General features: G+C 54.6%; 1 protein-coding gene across 1 annotated transcript in view; it reads right to left on the bottom strand.

Annotated features, from left to right (window-relative positions):
* Positions 1 to 12122, bottom strand: part of LOC127586907 (nuclear factor NF-kappa-B p105 subunit-like) — a 90868-nt gene that overhangs the window by 30548 nt on the left and 48198 nt on the right. The window contains exons 9-13 of the mRNA XM_052044938.1: positions 7636 to 7740; positions 4199 to 4290; positions 1957 to 2095; positions 1217 to 1330; positions 350 to 445 (exon numbers count right to left, since the gene is read on the bottom strand). Coding sequence (XP_051900898.1) covers positions 350 to 445; positions 1217 to 1330; positions 1957 to 2095; positions 4199 to 4290; positions 7636 to 7740 — 546 coding nt within the window. The remainder of the gene's footprint in view (positions 1 to 349; positions 446 to 1216; positions 1331 to 1956; positions 2096 to 4198; positions 4291 to 7635; positions 7741 to 12122) is intronic.

The raw sequence follows: 12122 nt of genomic DNA, 5'->3' as shown, positions 1-12122 counted from the left end.
GAGGACTGGTCCGAATCACCCCGTGAAACAGGCCAGAGTTTGAACAGCTCCACCAAGTCTCCCTCAACCTTCCCTGTAGTCAGCCCTGGAACCGAGATAATTCCAGTAAACCTTCTCCGCATTCTCCATGACAGTGACGGCCCTCCTACACTGTGGGCTCCGTGTTGGTCAGAACTCTCCCACTGTAGCTGGACCAGTTTAGGTGGGACCTCCCTTGTACTACACCGTCCCATCACACCCCACACACACCCACTGCAACACTGTCCCACCAAATCCATACACATCCTGCCCCACTCTGCATAGTCCTGGATAATCTATCCCTGGGTTATTGGTGACCTGGCAGTGTTACCATGCTTCATGCCAGGACTGGAGTTCGTGGTCCCTGGAGGGTAGGCATAATTTCCAAAGTTGGCATATCCTTGAAATCCTGTGAAGTAATTGGAGCCTATAAAAAAAACAGAGAATAATGAGCCACGACTACAGATGCGCTTACCCTCTCACGACCCACATGTACTTTGGAAACGTGGTCACTGACACACAGCAAGACCTCACAAACAACACTAAAGACCAGGAAATCTGATAGATATCCACCTTAGTTCAAACCGCTACATACAACCTTTAACATCCTGAAAGCAAATGGGTCCTGGGTTTCATCTAAAAGACCAGACTTCCTACAGTCCAGATATGAGCACACACCTGTCTGCACCTGACAACACGTGTCAGAGAGTCACACAGCATGGAAACAGGCCCTTCGGCCCAACCAGTCCATGCCGACCAAGGTCACGCCCACTGCAATCCTTTTGTGATGCTGAGGGATAATGTGAGCTAGTGGCAGGTTGACCACACCTTTCACCAGCTGGTTACCTTGAACAATGAGCCAACTCTTTACAACAAAGCCATACGAGCAATTTTATGATTTTTTCGGCACACATTAGCATCAAGGTTTCAATTCATTAAAATGAATTAACAGTAACGCTGGGCACAGTGGAGTTCTGGAGCAGTGCAGCACAAAGGAGGCTCTTTGGCCCAACTTGTCCATGCTGACCAATGTGCCCATCTACATAAGTCTGGGGTTAACAGAAGATACACGGCGACGACCGACTCTCTGTCCCACCTTTAAAGGTTTCTGTCCAAGGACCAGATTTGCTCCCCGTGTACGTCTGCCCCGGTCCGTCACATGAAAGAGCATCACCTTGCACTTCCCTCATGTACTCACCCCCACCAGCTCCACCCCCTCCTCCGTAAACTCCTCCACCTGACCCCGCTCCACCAAAGTGGTCGGAGAAATTCGGCAAAAGCTTCAGTCGTTTCCTCTGCACTTCCTCCTTATCTGTGGGGCAGGAAACACACGCTGTAGATCAACCGGCTACTGCACTGAGGCAGAGGCCCCACAACAACTCACTAAGCGCAAGCAACTGGTCGCGGGCAAGTGTCTCCACTCAGCTCGGTCACAGGAGGACGGATGCAGGGGGGGAGGAGGAGGGGATGGGGAAGAGAGTTGGGGAGGGGGAGAGGGGGAGAAGGGGGGAGGGGGGAAGGGGGGAGAGGGGGGGAGATGGGGGGAGAGAGGGGAGGGGGAGGGGGGCGAGGGGCTGCTGGCACAGCTGGATTGGTGGAGTGATGGAAAGTGTGATAGGTCATTGGGGAGAGCAGGGATCTTGGGTGGGGGGGGGGTTCAGGAGTGGAGGGGGCTGCAGAGCTGGGGAGAGGCGCAGAGGATGGAGGAGGCTGCACAGGAGGGATGGAGGGGCTGGAGGATGGGGAGGGGAGAGATGAACGACGGATCAGGAAATGGAGTGAGCCACCAGACTGACGATGAAGTGAGATTTTATTTCTGTCGGAGTTTTTCTTTCTCAGAAGCGGTTAAATGTTTAGATCCACGTCAACTAGGAAGATGTGGATCTAAGTACTCTGAGCATGTTGCTGAGGGCTGTGGTGAGGGTGCATGGGAGTTACCTTTAATCAGCGGGTAGTACGTGAAGGGTTTTGGTTCGCTTGTCTCGTTGTCGGATTTTCTGCGAAGTTGGACAAACACTGAGGCGGGTTTGGAAATGTCCACATCCCGGTACTTTGGAGTTTTAAACACGATCGCGAACTGTGTGGGAGAGGAATTATATTGCATTAATGGTTCCTTTACTAGATCCTAGGCAACAGGAGCACTCACCGTCAGCGCTGTCAGAGCCAATCGGCTGTGTCCGTCTCTCTGGGAACAACACCACCGATAGGTCTCAGTCACCGAGTTGTCACTGACTCAGGAAGCCCTTCCTGTTGTACCTGCTGGACGCAGGGATGGCAGGTTTCTGGATGAGCAGAGTGTTCGCTGGAGTTTAGAGACCTCACTGAACCCTCAGAGACTGGAAACAGGAGGGTATTTCCCATCTCTGGAACCAGGACTCACCACAAGGATACAGGGCAAGACTTAGACCGAGATGGAGAGAGATCCCTTCAGTCAGAGGTGAACCTGTAGAATTTTCTCTCACATCGGACAAAGATAGATCTCTGGACAGCACAGGGATACGTACTGGGAGAGGGGATCAGCCAGGAGGCAGAGAATCTCACAACACCCAAGTAGGCTGTGGGCCAGCAGCCGGTAAATAATCTCGGTATAAATCGGTCTTCTCCTGCTCCCTGTGCAATGTCTCTATGTCCCTTGTACAGTCCGAAGCTGGCACTGAGCCAGAGTTCAATGCTTCCTCGGTTAGCCCCCGTCCCAGCTCTTCAGGGGACAGAGTGAGACTGTACGGAGCAATAATCCGTGAGCTGATACTGGCTGGAACCTGTCACACACCAGCTCCGGAGCTGCTCTCAGGGAACGTGCTGACAACTGTCTAACTTGAAGGGCAGAGGAAGAAACTGCAATGTTCTCCCTCAATAACAGCAGACTAACTTCTCCAGAAAGTTGCAGAGTGAGAGTCAGTAACCAGTAAACTCTGAGAAGGAAACCAATCTCTGCCCCTCCCAGTAGTGCCGGCTCTGAGATTGATTGACAGGGAAATTACCCAATCACCTTCCAGTCCAGCTTCTCCATACACAAGGTGGAGGAGCGGGAAGAGGGCAGGTACAGTGATGGTCACACCACTCCTGCCTCCTGATGGCTGTGCTGGAAGGGAGACCACTGCCCTCCCCTTCCAAAACTTCCCTTTACTACTCGGAGGGGTGCAGGGGTATTTGGGAGGTTTCCCCTGACAGGACCACACATTGGACTCTGCTGTACAGGCTGTCCTGAGGGACACATCGAGACCAGCACCAACTGCCGCTGGACAACCATCAACTCAGTGAAGGAGGTCCTCTCTTCGGCCCCAAACTCACAGGTCCTCCCGGGCGAGGTGCTGTCCACAACCACGGGCTACACACCCGCTGGTCTAAGGACCAAGCCGCTTGCTGGGGGAAGTTCTGAAGCAAAGTGCAGCCACCACGAGGGTTCCACAGGTCCTCCTGTCGTCTACGGTGGTTGGGTTCTACATAACTGCCAGCTCCTGAGGTGCTAACTTTAAATCACTGGAATAATGAGACTTGTAATGAAAGTCTCGACATGAATATTCTGTATTAATTAATTTGAAATTCTTATGAATAAAGTATATTTTGAAATAAACTAAAACCCCCATTGATCAGGACTATGCCTGATCTTCTAATCCAGCACCGTTTCCCTGTCCTAACCCCATGCCCCTTGATAGCCAGAAATCTATCAATACCTTTGAACAAACACAGACCAAGCCTGCACACCACTCTGGGGGAGAGAGTTCCAAAGGGTCACTGCCTCTGAGTGAAGGAATTTCTTCACACCTCAGTCCTACCCTCTGTCCTGCCCACATTACACCCCACCCTCCGTTCTCCCCGCACTGTACCCCACCCTCCATGTTCTCGCCCACACCTGCTCCTTCCTCACTTTATACAGGTCAAACTGGAACTTGGACCGGCCTCTGGTGAAAGTTTAGGCTGTGACTGGTGATGTGTCCAGAAATAACCCAGAGAACTGGAGGAGGTGCTTAATCCATTGTCAGTTTCTGGGGGTTGTGGTGTGAGGATTTACACGGCTAACTCTCAATAGCCTCAGCAGGTGTGTGACAGATCAGTTCCCCCTGGATCTACGCCCAGAGGTAGAGAGCTGGAGCTCTCCACAGACGTGCTGCACTGCACCACCAGAGAGGATGAAACTCAGAAAGCTTTAGGCGTCAGGAGAGACCAGAGGGCCACCAACCTGGCGATGAACATCCGTCGGACCAAAGTTCCCGAATGCTTCCCAAATTCCTCCATTTTCATCCTCTTCATAGAAGCGAACTTGGATGTCGTCTGGATGGGGAGATGGTACAACAGAAGGCTCGGGGTAAGAACGTTTCCCATTGGTAGTTCGACAGCAAGAAGTGAAGACACTGGAGCGTTCTCCTGTGTATCATCCATGTTCCACCACATCCACGTGTCCATCTAAAAGCCTCTTCAACTCCACCAACCTGCCTGCTTCCACTACTACCCCTGGTGATGCATTCCAGGCACCGACCCCTCTCTGTTTATAAAAAACCTTACCCTCACATTGCCTTTAAACCTCCCCCCCCCCAACCTTAAAAGCACGTCCTCTGGCGTTTGACGTTTCTACCCTGGGCTGCGATAACACCGTGTGGTTTGCTGGGCCATTTCAGAGGAGCTGCCCACAACCCGGGGTGGGCAAGGAGGACATCTGTCCCCCGCTGAAGGGAATTCTGACATTGGTCCAGGTCTGGTCTGGTAAGAACCACTGGACAGGACAGGACTGGACCACTCCAGGGAAGGAGTGAAGGACCTTGGTCAGGGAACCGAGGGTTTCCAAGGATGGGAGCAGGACAAGGCACCAGTCCTGAGAGAGGCCGCAGGGCGTGGGACTGTCACCCGAGTACAGAGGTGACCGTCGACGGTCAGCCAATGCCCACATTCAGATCCACTCACATTCACTCCCTCTCTGTCATCCTGCTCCCTCTGGCTGCTCTTGAAACCCACTGAACACATCCTCTACTCTGGGAATGTAGGGGGACGAGGAGTGACCTTATAGAAGCGTCTAAAATTATGAGAGGCACAGAGAAGGTGGACGGTAACAGTCTTTTCCCCAGGGTAGGGGAGTCCAAAACTAGGGGGCAAAGGTTTAGGGTGAGGGGGGAAAGATTTAAAAGGGACCTGAGGGGCAACTGTTTCACGCAGAGGGTGGTGAGTGTAAGGAACGAGCTGCCAGAGGAAGTGGGTGAGGCAGGTCCAACAGTGTGATTTAAGAAGCTCTTGGATAGGTACATGGAGGGGTGGGACTTAGAGGGATATGGACCGAACACAGGAATTTGGGACTAGCTGGGTGGGCACCGTGGTCGGCATGGACTGGTTGGGCCGAAGGGCCTGTATCTGTGCTGTATTGGTCTATTGGTCATCCATTAGTATGATTTTTAATTCTTAAAAAAGGGTACAAAAAATCCTCATTAAAACTGGAATTTGGAAGGACATGTACCCCATGGTCACAGAAAGTGTGTAAAGAATTGGTGCACATAATGTCCAGTACTGGACAATGTGCATCGAGTTCCTGTGAGCTGCCAACTTTCCCGGATGTCGTCACTGGGGAAGCCCACAGAGGTCAGAGTCACTTCCTCAAATCCATCACCCCTCATCAAGCAGGAGCAAGACTGTCCCCCGAGAGAGACCCCAGAGAATAAACTCACCGCACACAGATTCAGAAGGAGCTGCACCAGAGCTTCAGATCCCCACGTCCAAACCAACAGCAACAACTGCCTTTATATAGCAGCAGCTTCTCCAGAGTAAAAGTCCCCGAGGTACTTTAGGAGTGAAACCTCAGGCAACATGGGACAGTGAGCTTCAGGAGCAACTGACAGGAAGCAGCTCAAAGAGTCAACAAAACGTGTCGGAAAAAAATGAAGGAGTTTGAGGGAGGCTATTCTGGAGATCGGGGGTCTGCTGAAGGCTCAGCTGCCAAGGGAGTGATTACACCGGGAGCAGCCTGCAGGCTTCAACTGAAGGCACGTTCCGATCTCGTCGTGGGCCGGGGGGGGGTGGGTCACAGAGACGGGGAGGGGTGTGGGGGCTGGAAGGCATCACAGAGACGGGGAGGGGTGTAGGGGATGGAGGGGGTCACAGAGACAGGGAGGGGTGTGGGGGCCGGGGGTGGGTCACAGAGACGGGGAGGGGTGTGGGGGCCGGAGGGGGTCACAGAGACAGGGAGGGGTGTAGGGGCTGGAGGGGGTCACAGAGACGGGGAGGGGTGTGGGGGCCGGAGGGGATCACAGAGACAGGGAGGGGTGTAGGGGCCGGAGGGGGTCACAGAGACGGGGAGGGGTGTAGGGGCCGGAGGGGGTCACAGAGACGGGGAGGGGTGTGGGGGCCAGAGGGGGTCACAGAGATGGGGAGGGGTGTAGGGGCCAGAGGGGGTCACAGAGATGGGGAGGAGTGTGGGGGATGGAGGGGGTCACAGAGACGGGGAGGGGTGGAGGGGCCGGAGGGGGTCACAGAGACGGAGAGGGGTGGAGGGGCCGGAGGGGGTCACAGAGACGGGGAGGAGTGTGGGGGATGGAGGGGGTCACAGAGACGGGGAGGGGTGTAGGGGCCAGAGGGGGAGACAGAGATGGGGAGGGGTGTGGGGGCCAGAGGGGGTTACAGAAACAGGGAGGGGTATAGCGGCCAGAGGGGGCAGTCACAGAGATGGGGAGGGGTGGAGCACATGCAGGGATCTGAAAGCCAGGATGAGAATTCTAATAATGAGCGTATTGTTGGTGGTCTGGGGTCAGGGAACACAGAGGGGGACAGGTGACACACTAGCAGGTGAGGGGTGAGAGGCAGGTGAGGGGTGAGAGGCAGGTGAGAGGTGAGGGGCAGGTGAGGGGTGAGGGGCAGGTGAGGGGTGAGAGGCAGGTGAGAGGTGAGAGGCAGGTGAGGGGTGAGGGGTGAGAGGCAGTTGAGGGGTGAGAGGCAGGTGAAGGGTGAGAGGCAGGTGAGGGGTGAGGGGCAGGTGAGAGGTGAGGGGCAGGTGAGGGGTGAGAGGTGAGAGGCAGGTGAGGGGTGAGAGGCAGGTGAGGGGTGAGGGGCAGGTGAGAGGTGAGAGGCAGGTGAGGGGTGAGGGGCAGGTGAGGGGTGAGGGGCAGGTGAGAGGTGAGAGGCAGGTGAGAGGTGAGAGGCAGGTGAGGGGTGAGAGGCAGGTGAGGGGTGAGGGGCAGGTGAGGGGTGAGGGGTGAGGGGCAGGTGAGGGGTGAGGGGTGAGCGGCAGGTGAGAGGTGAGGGGCAGGTGAGGGGTGAGGGGTGAGAGGCAGGTGAGGGGTGAGGGGCAGGTGAGAGGTGAGGGGCAGGTGAGAGGTGAGGGGCAGGTGAGGGGTGAGAGGCAGGTGAGGGGTGAGGGGCAGGTGAGGGGTGAGGGGCAGGTGAGAGGTGAGGGGCAGGTGAGAGGTGAGGGGCAGGTGAGGGGTGAGGGGCAGGTGAGAGGTGAGGGGCAGGTGAGAGGTGAGGGGCAGGTGAGGGGTGAGAGGCAGGGTTCTGTGGCTCTGATGTTAACCACAGCTGTAGGATACCTTCCTATCTCCAGTTGTCCCCCTGGTGCCATGTCCCCCGTAACCAGCCAGTTCACCAGTACTGGATGCTCACCACTGCACTGGTCTATGTCCGGTGCTGAAATAAACTCACCTTTCTGGACTTTGTCACAGAGCAGATAAACCTCATCCCCTCCAACAACGCACCCAGCTGTCCGATCCATCCGCACAATCCTCAGGTTCGATGCATTTGGTGCCTCTGAAATATTTAAGTTGAAGGTCAGCACTCCTTGAAGACATCACCATTCCAGTGGGTAACGTTCACACGGTACAAAACCCACACACTATTCCTGCCGCACGCAAAGTCCCAGGACAACCACAAAGTGTGGTCACCCTTGAAATGTAGCAGAATAGCCACTAACCTGTGCACAGCAAGCTCCCACAAACAGGAAGGTGGCACTGACTGTGAACCAGTTCTGGTGAAGTTGACTGGGGCATAAATGTTGACTAGAAACATTTGTAGCCCAGAGGAGCTTCCTGTGAAAGAACATAGAAGAGCACAGCACCGGACAGGCCATTCGGCCCACGATGTTGTGCTGATCAAAGCCTTCGTATCCTCGAGACAGCAGGAAGATGTTCAACATTCAGCAGAAAGTTCACAGAAACCCAGCACTGGGCTCGGTGTGAAGACTGGGGACTGAGAGCTCTGGGCTCAGTGTGAAGGCTGGGGACTGAGAGCTCTGGGCTCGGTGTGAAGGCTGGGGACTGAGAGCTCTGGGCTCGGTGTGAAGGCTGGGTATTCAGAGCAGTCCTGGCCTCCCTCAATGTTATTGTGACAGACCTTGATTTCCAGGGTCGATCCCGGCCTGACCTCAGGAGTTCCTTCTGTCCAGGAATCGGGTCTGGAACAGATGCACACCACGGCAGCCCACTGCCGTAGACTCCTATAGCAGGGACACGGTCCCTTCAGCCCAACTCGTCTATGCCGACCAAGATTCCCATCCAAGCCAGTCCCATTTGCCTGCATTTGGCCCGTATCCCTCTAAATCCTTCCCCTCCACGTACCCATCCAAGTGCCTCTTAACTGTTGTTAATGTACCTGCCTCACCCACTGCCTCTGGCAGCTCGTTCCACACACTCACCGCCCTCTGTGTGAAAAAGTTGCCCCTCAGGTCCCCTTTAAATCTTTCCCCTCTCATCTTAAACCTGTGTCCTCTAGTTTTTGGTTCCTTTTCCCTGGGAAAAAGACCGTGCATTCACTCCACCTCTACCCCTCATGATCTTACACAGCTCTATAAGGTCACCGCTCAATGTCCTACATTCCAATGAATGAAGTCCCAGCCTGTCCAATCTCTCCCTATAACACAGTCCCTCAAATCTTGGCAACATCCTCGTGAGACCTCCTCTGCACTCTTTCCAGTTTAATGATGTTTTTCCCATAACCCGGCAACCAGATCTGAACACACTCCTCCAAGTGCGGCCTCACTAACATGATGTCCCAACTTCTGCACTCAGTGCCATGACTGACGAAGGCCAGTGTGCTAAATGCCTTCTTCACTGCCCTGTCTATCTGTGCTGCCACTTTCAGGGAACCATATGTCTGTACTCCAAGGTCCCTCTGTTCTACAACACTCCCCAGGGCCCTGTTGCTCACTGTGAAAGGCCGACCTTGATTTGACTTCACAAAATGCAACACCTTGTACTTGTCCAAATTGAACTCCATTTGCCATTCCTCAGCCCACTGACGCAGCTGATCAAGATCCCCCTGTGATTCCTGACAACCTTATTCACCGTCAATGGCATTGCCTATTTCAGCGGCACCTGCAGTCCACATTGGTCCAGTCTGGTGTCAGTCCACAGCAGGGATCAAGAAATGAAAATCCTTTCATTCTCACAATCTCCTTTCATTTCCGTAAAGTTCTCTCCCTGGTACTGTAACGTCCTCTCCCTGTTACACACTCACCATCTGTAACGTCCTCTCCCCGTTACACACTCACCATCTGTAATGTCCTCTCCCCGTTACACACTCACCATCTGTAACATCCTCTCCCCGTTACACACACCATCTGTAACGTCCTCTCCCCGTTACACACTCACCATCTGTAATGTCCTCTCCCCGTTACACACTCACCATCTGTAATGTCCTCTCCCCGTTACACACTCACCATCTGTAACGTCCTCTCCCCGTTACACACACCATCTGTAACGTCCTCTCCCCGTTACACACTCACCATCTGTAACGTCCTCTCCCCGTTACACACTCACCATCTGTAACATCCTCTCCCTGTTACACACACCATCTGTAACGTCCTCTCCCCGTTACACACTCACCATCTGTAATATCCTCTCCCCGTTACACACCGTCTCTCAAACCCTCCTCTGCCATTTAACATCGGCGAGATTTTTGGGTCCCTACACTCTGACTAAGCTGTGCTGTTAACCCAGTGACTGCAGCAGCTGAGCTGATTGGGAATTACAACTGAGTAATGCAGGTTTCGTTTAAAAAAATGACAGTAAGTTTCCATCTGTGAGAAAAGAACACGCAACAGTTTTTGGTTTTGGCGAATTACCAGCCCCCGAATTGCCCAACCCCCTGCACAGTGACTCCCCACAGACACACCTGGAGAAACCCCAGTTACTAATCAATGTTCACAGTGCTCCATCCCCGCATCCCACCCCAGGGAACACGTCCCATCAGGATGGTCTAACACACAGTGTTATATTAAACTAAGTTCATCGTTTTGTGTCTCTGTGACCCCCTCCGGCCTCTACACCCTTCCCTCTCTCTGCAACCCCCTCTGGCCCCTGTATCCCTCCCTGTCTGTAACCCCCTCCCTCCCCTACACCTCTCCCTGTCTCTGTAACCCTCTCCGGCCTCTTGCAGAGTGCGGCACTGTTCGGTAGGCAGTAGCGGACAGCTGACCACCACCCTCTCAAGGGCCACAAACACTGGCATCCTGAGATCATTGTCACATCAGGGCAGCCCACCACTGCTCCCTGCTGACCACCACTGAACCCTGCTGACCACCACTGACTTCCGCTGCCCACTGACCACCACTGACCACTACTGCCCCCTGCTGACCACCACCACTGACCCCTGACCACCACTCACTCCTGCTGACCACCACTGACCCCGACCAGCACTGCCCCCCGACGACCACCTGCTGACCACCACTGGCCACTGATCAACATGGCCCTCTGCTGACCACCACTGCCCCCTGATGGCCACAACTGCCCACCACTGCCCCCTGCTGCCCACTGACCAACACTGCCCCCTGCTGCCCACTGACCAACACTGCCCCCTGCTGACCAATGCTGCCCTCTGCTGACCACCACTACCCCCTGATGACCACAACTGCCCACCACTGCCCCCTCTGACCACCGCTGTCCACTGACCACAACTGCCCCCGGCTGACCAATGCTGCCCTCTGCTGACCACCACTACCCCCTGATGACCACAACTGCCCACCACTGCCCCCTCTGACCACCGCTGTCCACTGACCACAACTGCCCCCGGCTGACCAATGCTGCCCTCTGCTGACCACCACTACCCCCTGATGACCACAACTGCCCACCACTGCCCCCTGCTGACCACCGCTGCCCACTGACCACAACCTCCCCCTGCTGACCAACACTGCCTTCTGCTGACCACCACTGCCCCCTACTGACCACCACTGCCCCCTGCTGACCACCACTGCCCCCCTGACCACCACTGCTCACTGCCCCCCACACTGACCACCATTGACAGATGTACTGTTGGAAGTATCCTGACTGGTTGCATCATGGCCTGGGAAGGCAATTCGAATGTGCAGGAACACAAGAAGCTGCAGAGAGTAGTGGACTCTGCCCAATACATCACGGGCACATCCCTCCCCACCATCGGGAGTATCTACAGGAGGCGCTGCCTCAAGGCGGCAACACCCATCATCAAAGATCCCCACCATCCGGGCTGTGCCATCTTCTCACAGCTCCCACCAGGCAGGAGGTACAGAAGCCTGAAGTCCCACACCACCAGGTTCAGGAACAGCTACTTCCCTTCAACCATTCGGTTCTTGAACCAACCGGCACAACCCTAATCATTACAGTTTAGCAAAACTGTGACCACTTTGATCACTGCACTAAAATGGACTTTGTTTTTTAAGAACATAGAACAGTACAGGCCCTTCGGCCCACGATGTTGTGCCAACCTATATAAACCTCCTCCATGATCAATCTCAGCCTTCCCTCCCACATAGCCCATAACCCTCCATTTTGCTTACATCCACGTGCCCATCTAAGAGTCCCAATTGTATCAGCCTCTACCACCACCCCCAGCAGTGTGTCTCAGGCACCCATCACTCTGTGCAAAACACCTACCTCTGACATCTCCCCTAAACTTTCCTCGTCTCACCTTAAAGAGATGTCCTCTGGTATTGGCCATTGCTGCCCTGGGGAAAGGTGCTGCCTGCCCACTCGATCTAAACCCCTCGTAATCTTGTACAGCTATATCAAGTCGCCTCTCATCCTGCATCACTCTTAAGAGAAAAGCCCTAGCTCACACAACCTTTCCTCATAAAACGTGTTTTCCAATCCAGGCAGCATCCTGTAAATCTCCTCTGCACCCTCTCTAAAGCTTCCACATCCTTCCTATAATGAGGCGAC

The sequence above is a fragment of the Pristis pectinata genome, chromosome 2, assembly GCF_009764475.1.
Source record: "Pristis pectinata isolate sPriPec2 chromosome 2, sPriPec2.1.pri, whole genome shotgun sequence".
Lineage (NCBI taxonomy): Eukaryota > Metazoa > Chordata > Chondrichthyes > Rhinopristiformes > Pristidae > Pristis > Pristis pectinata.
The sequence above is the reverse complement of the archived record's forward strand: the minus strand, read 5'-3'. Positions and strand labels throughout refer to the sequence as shown.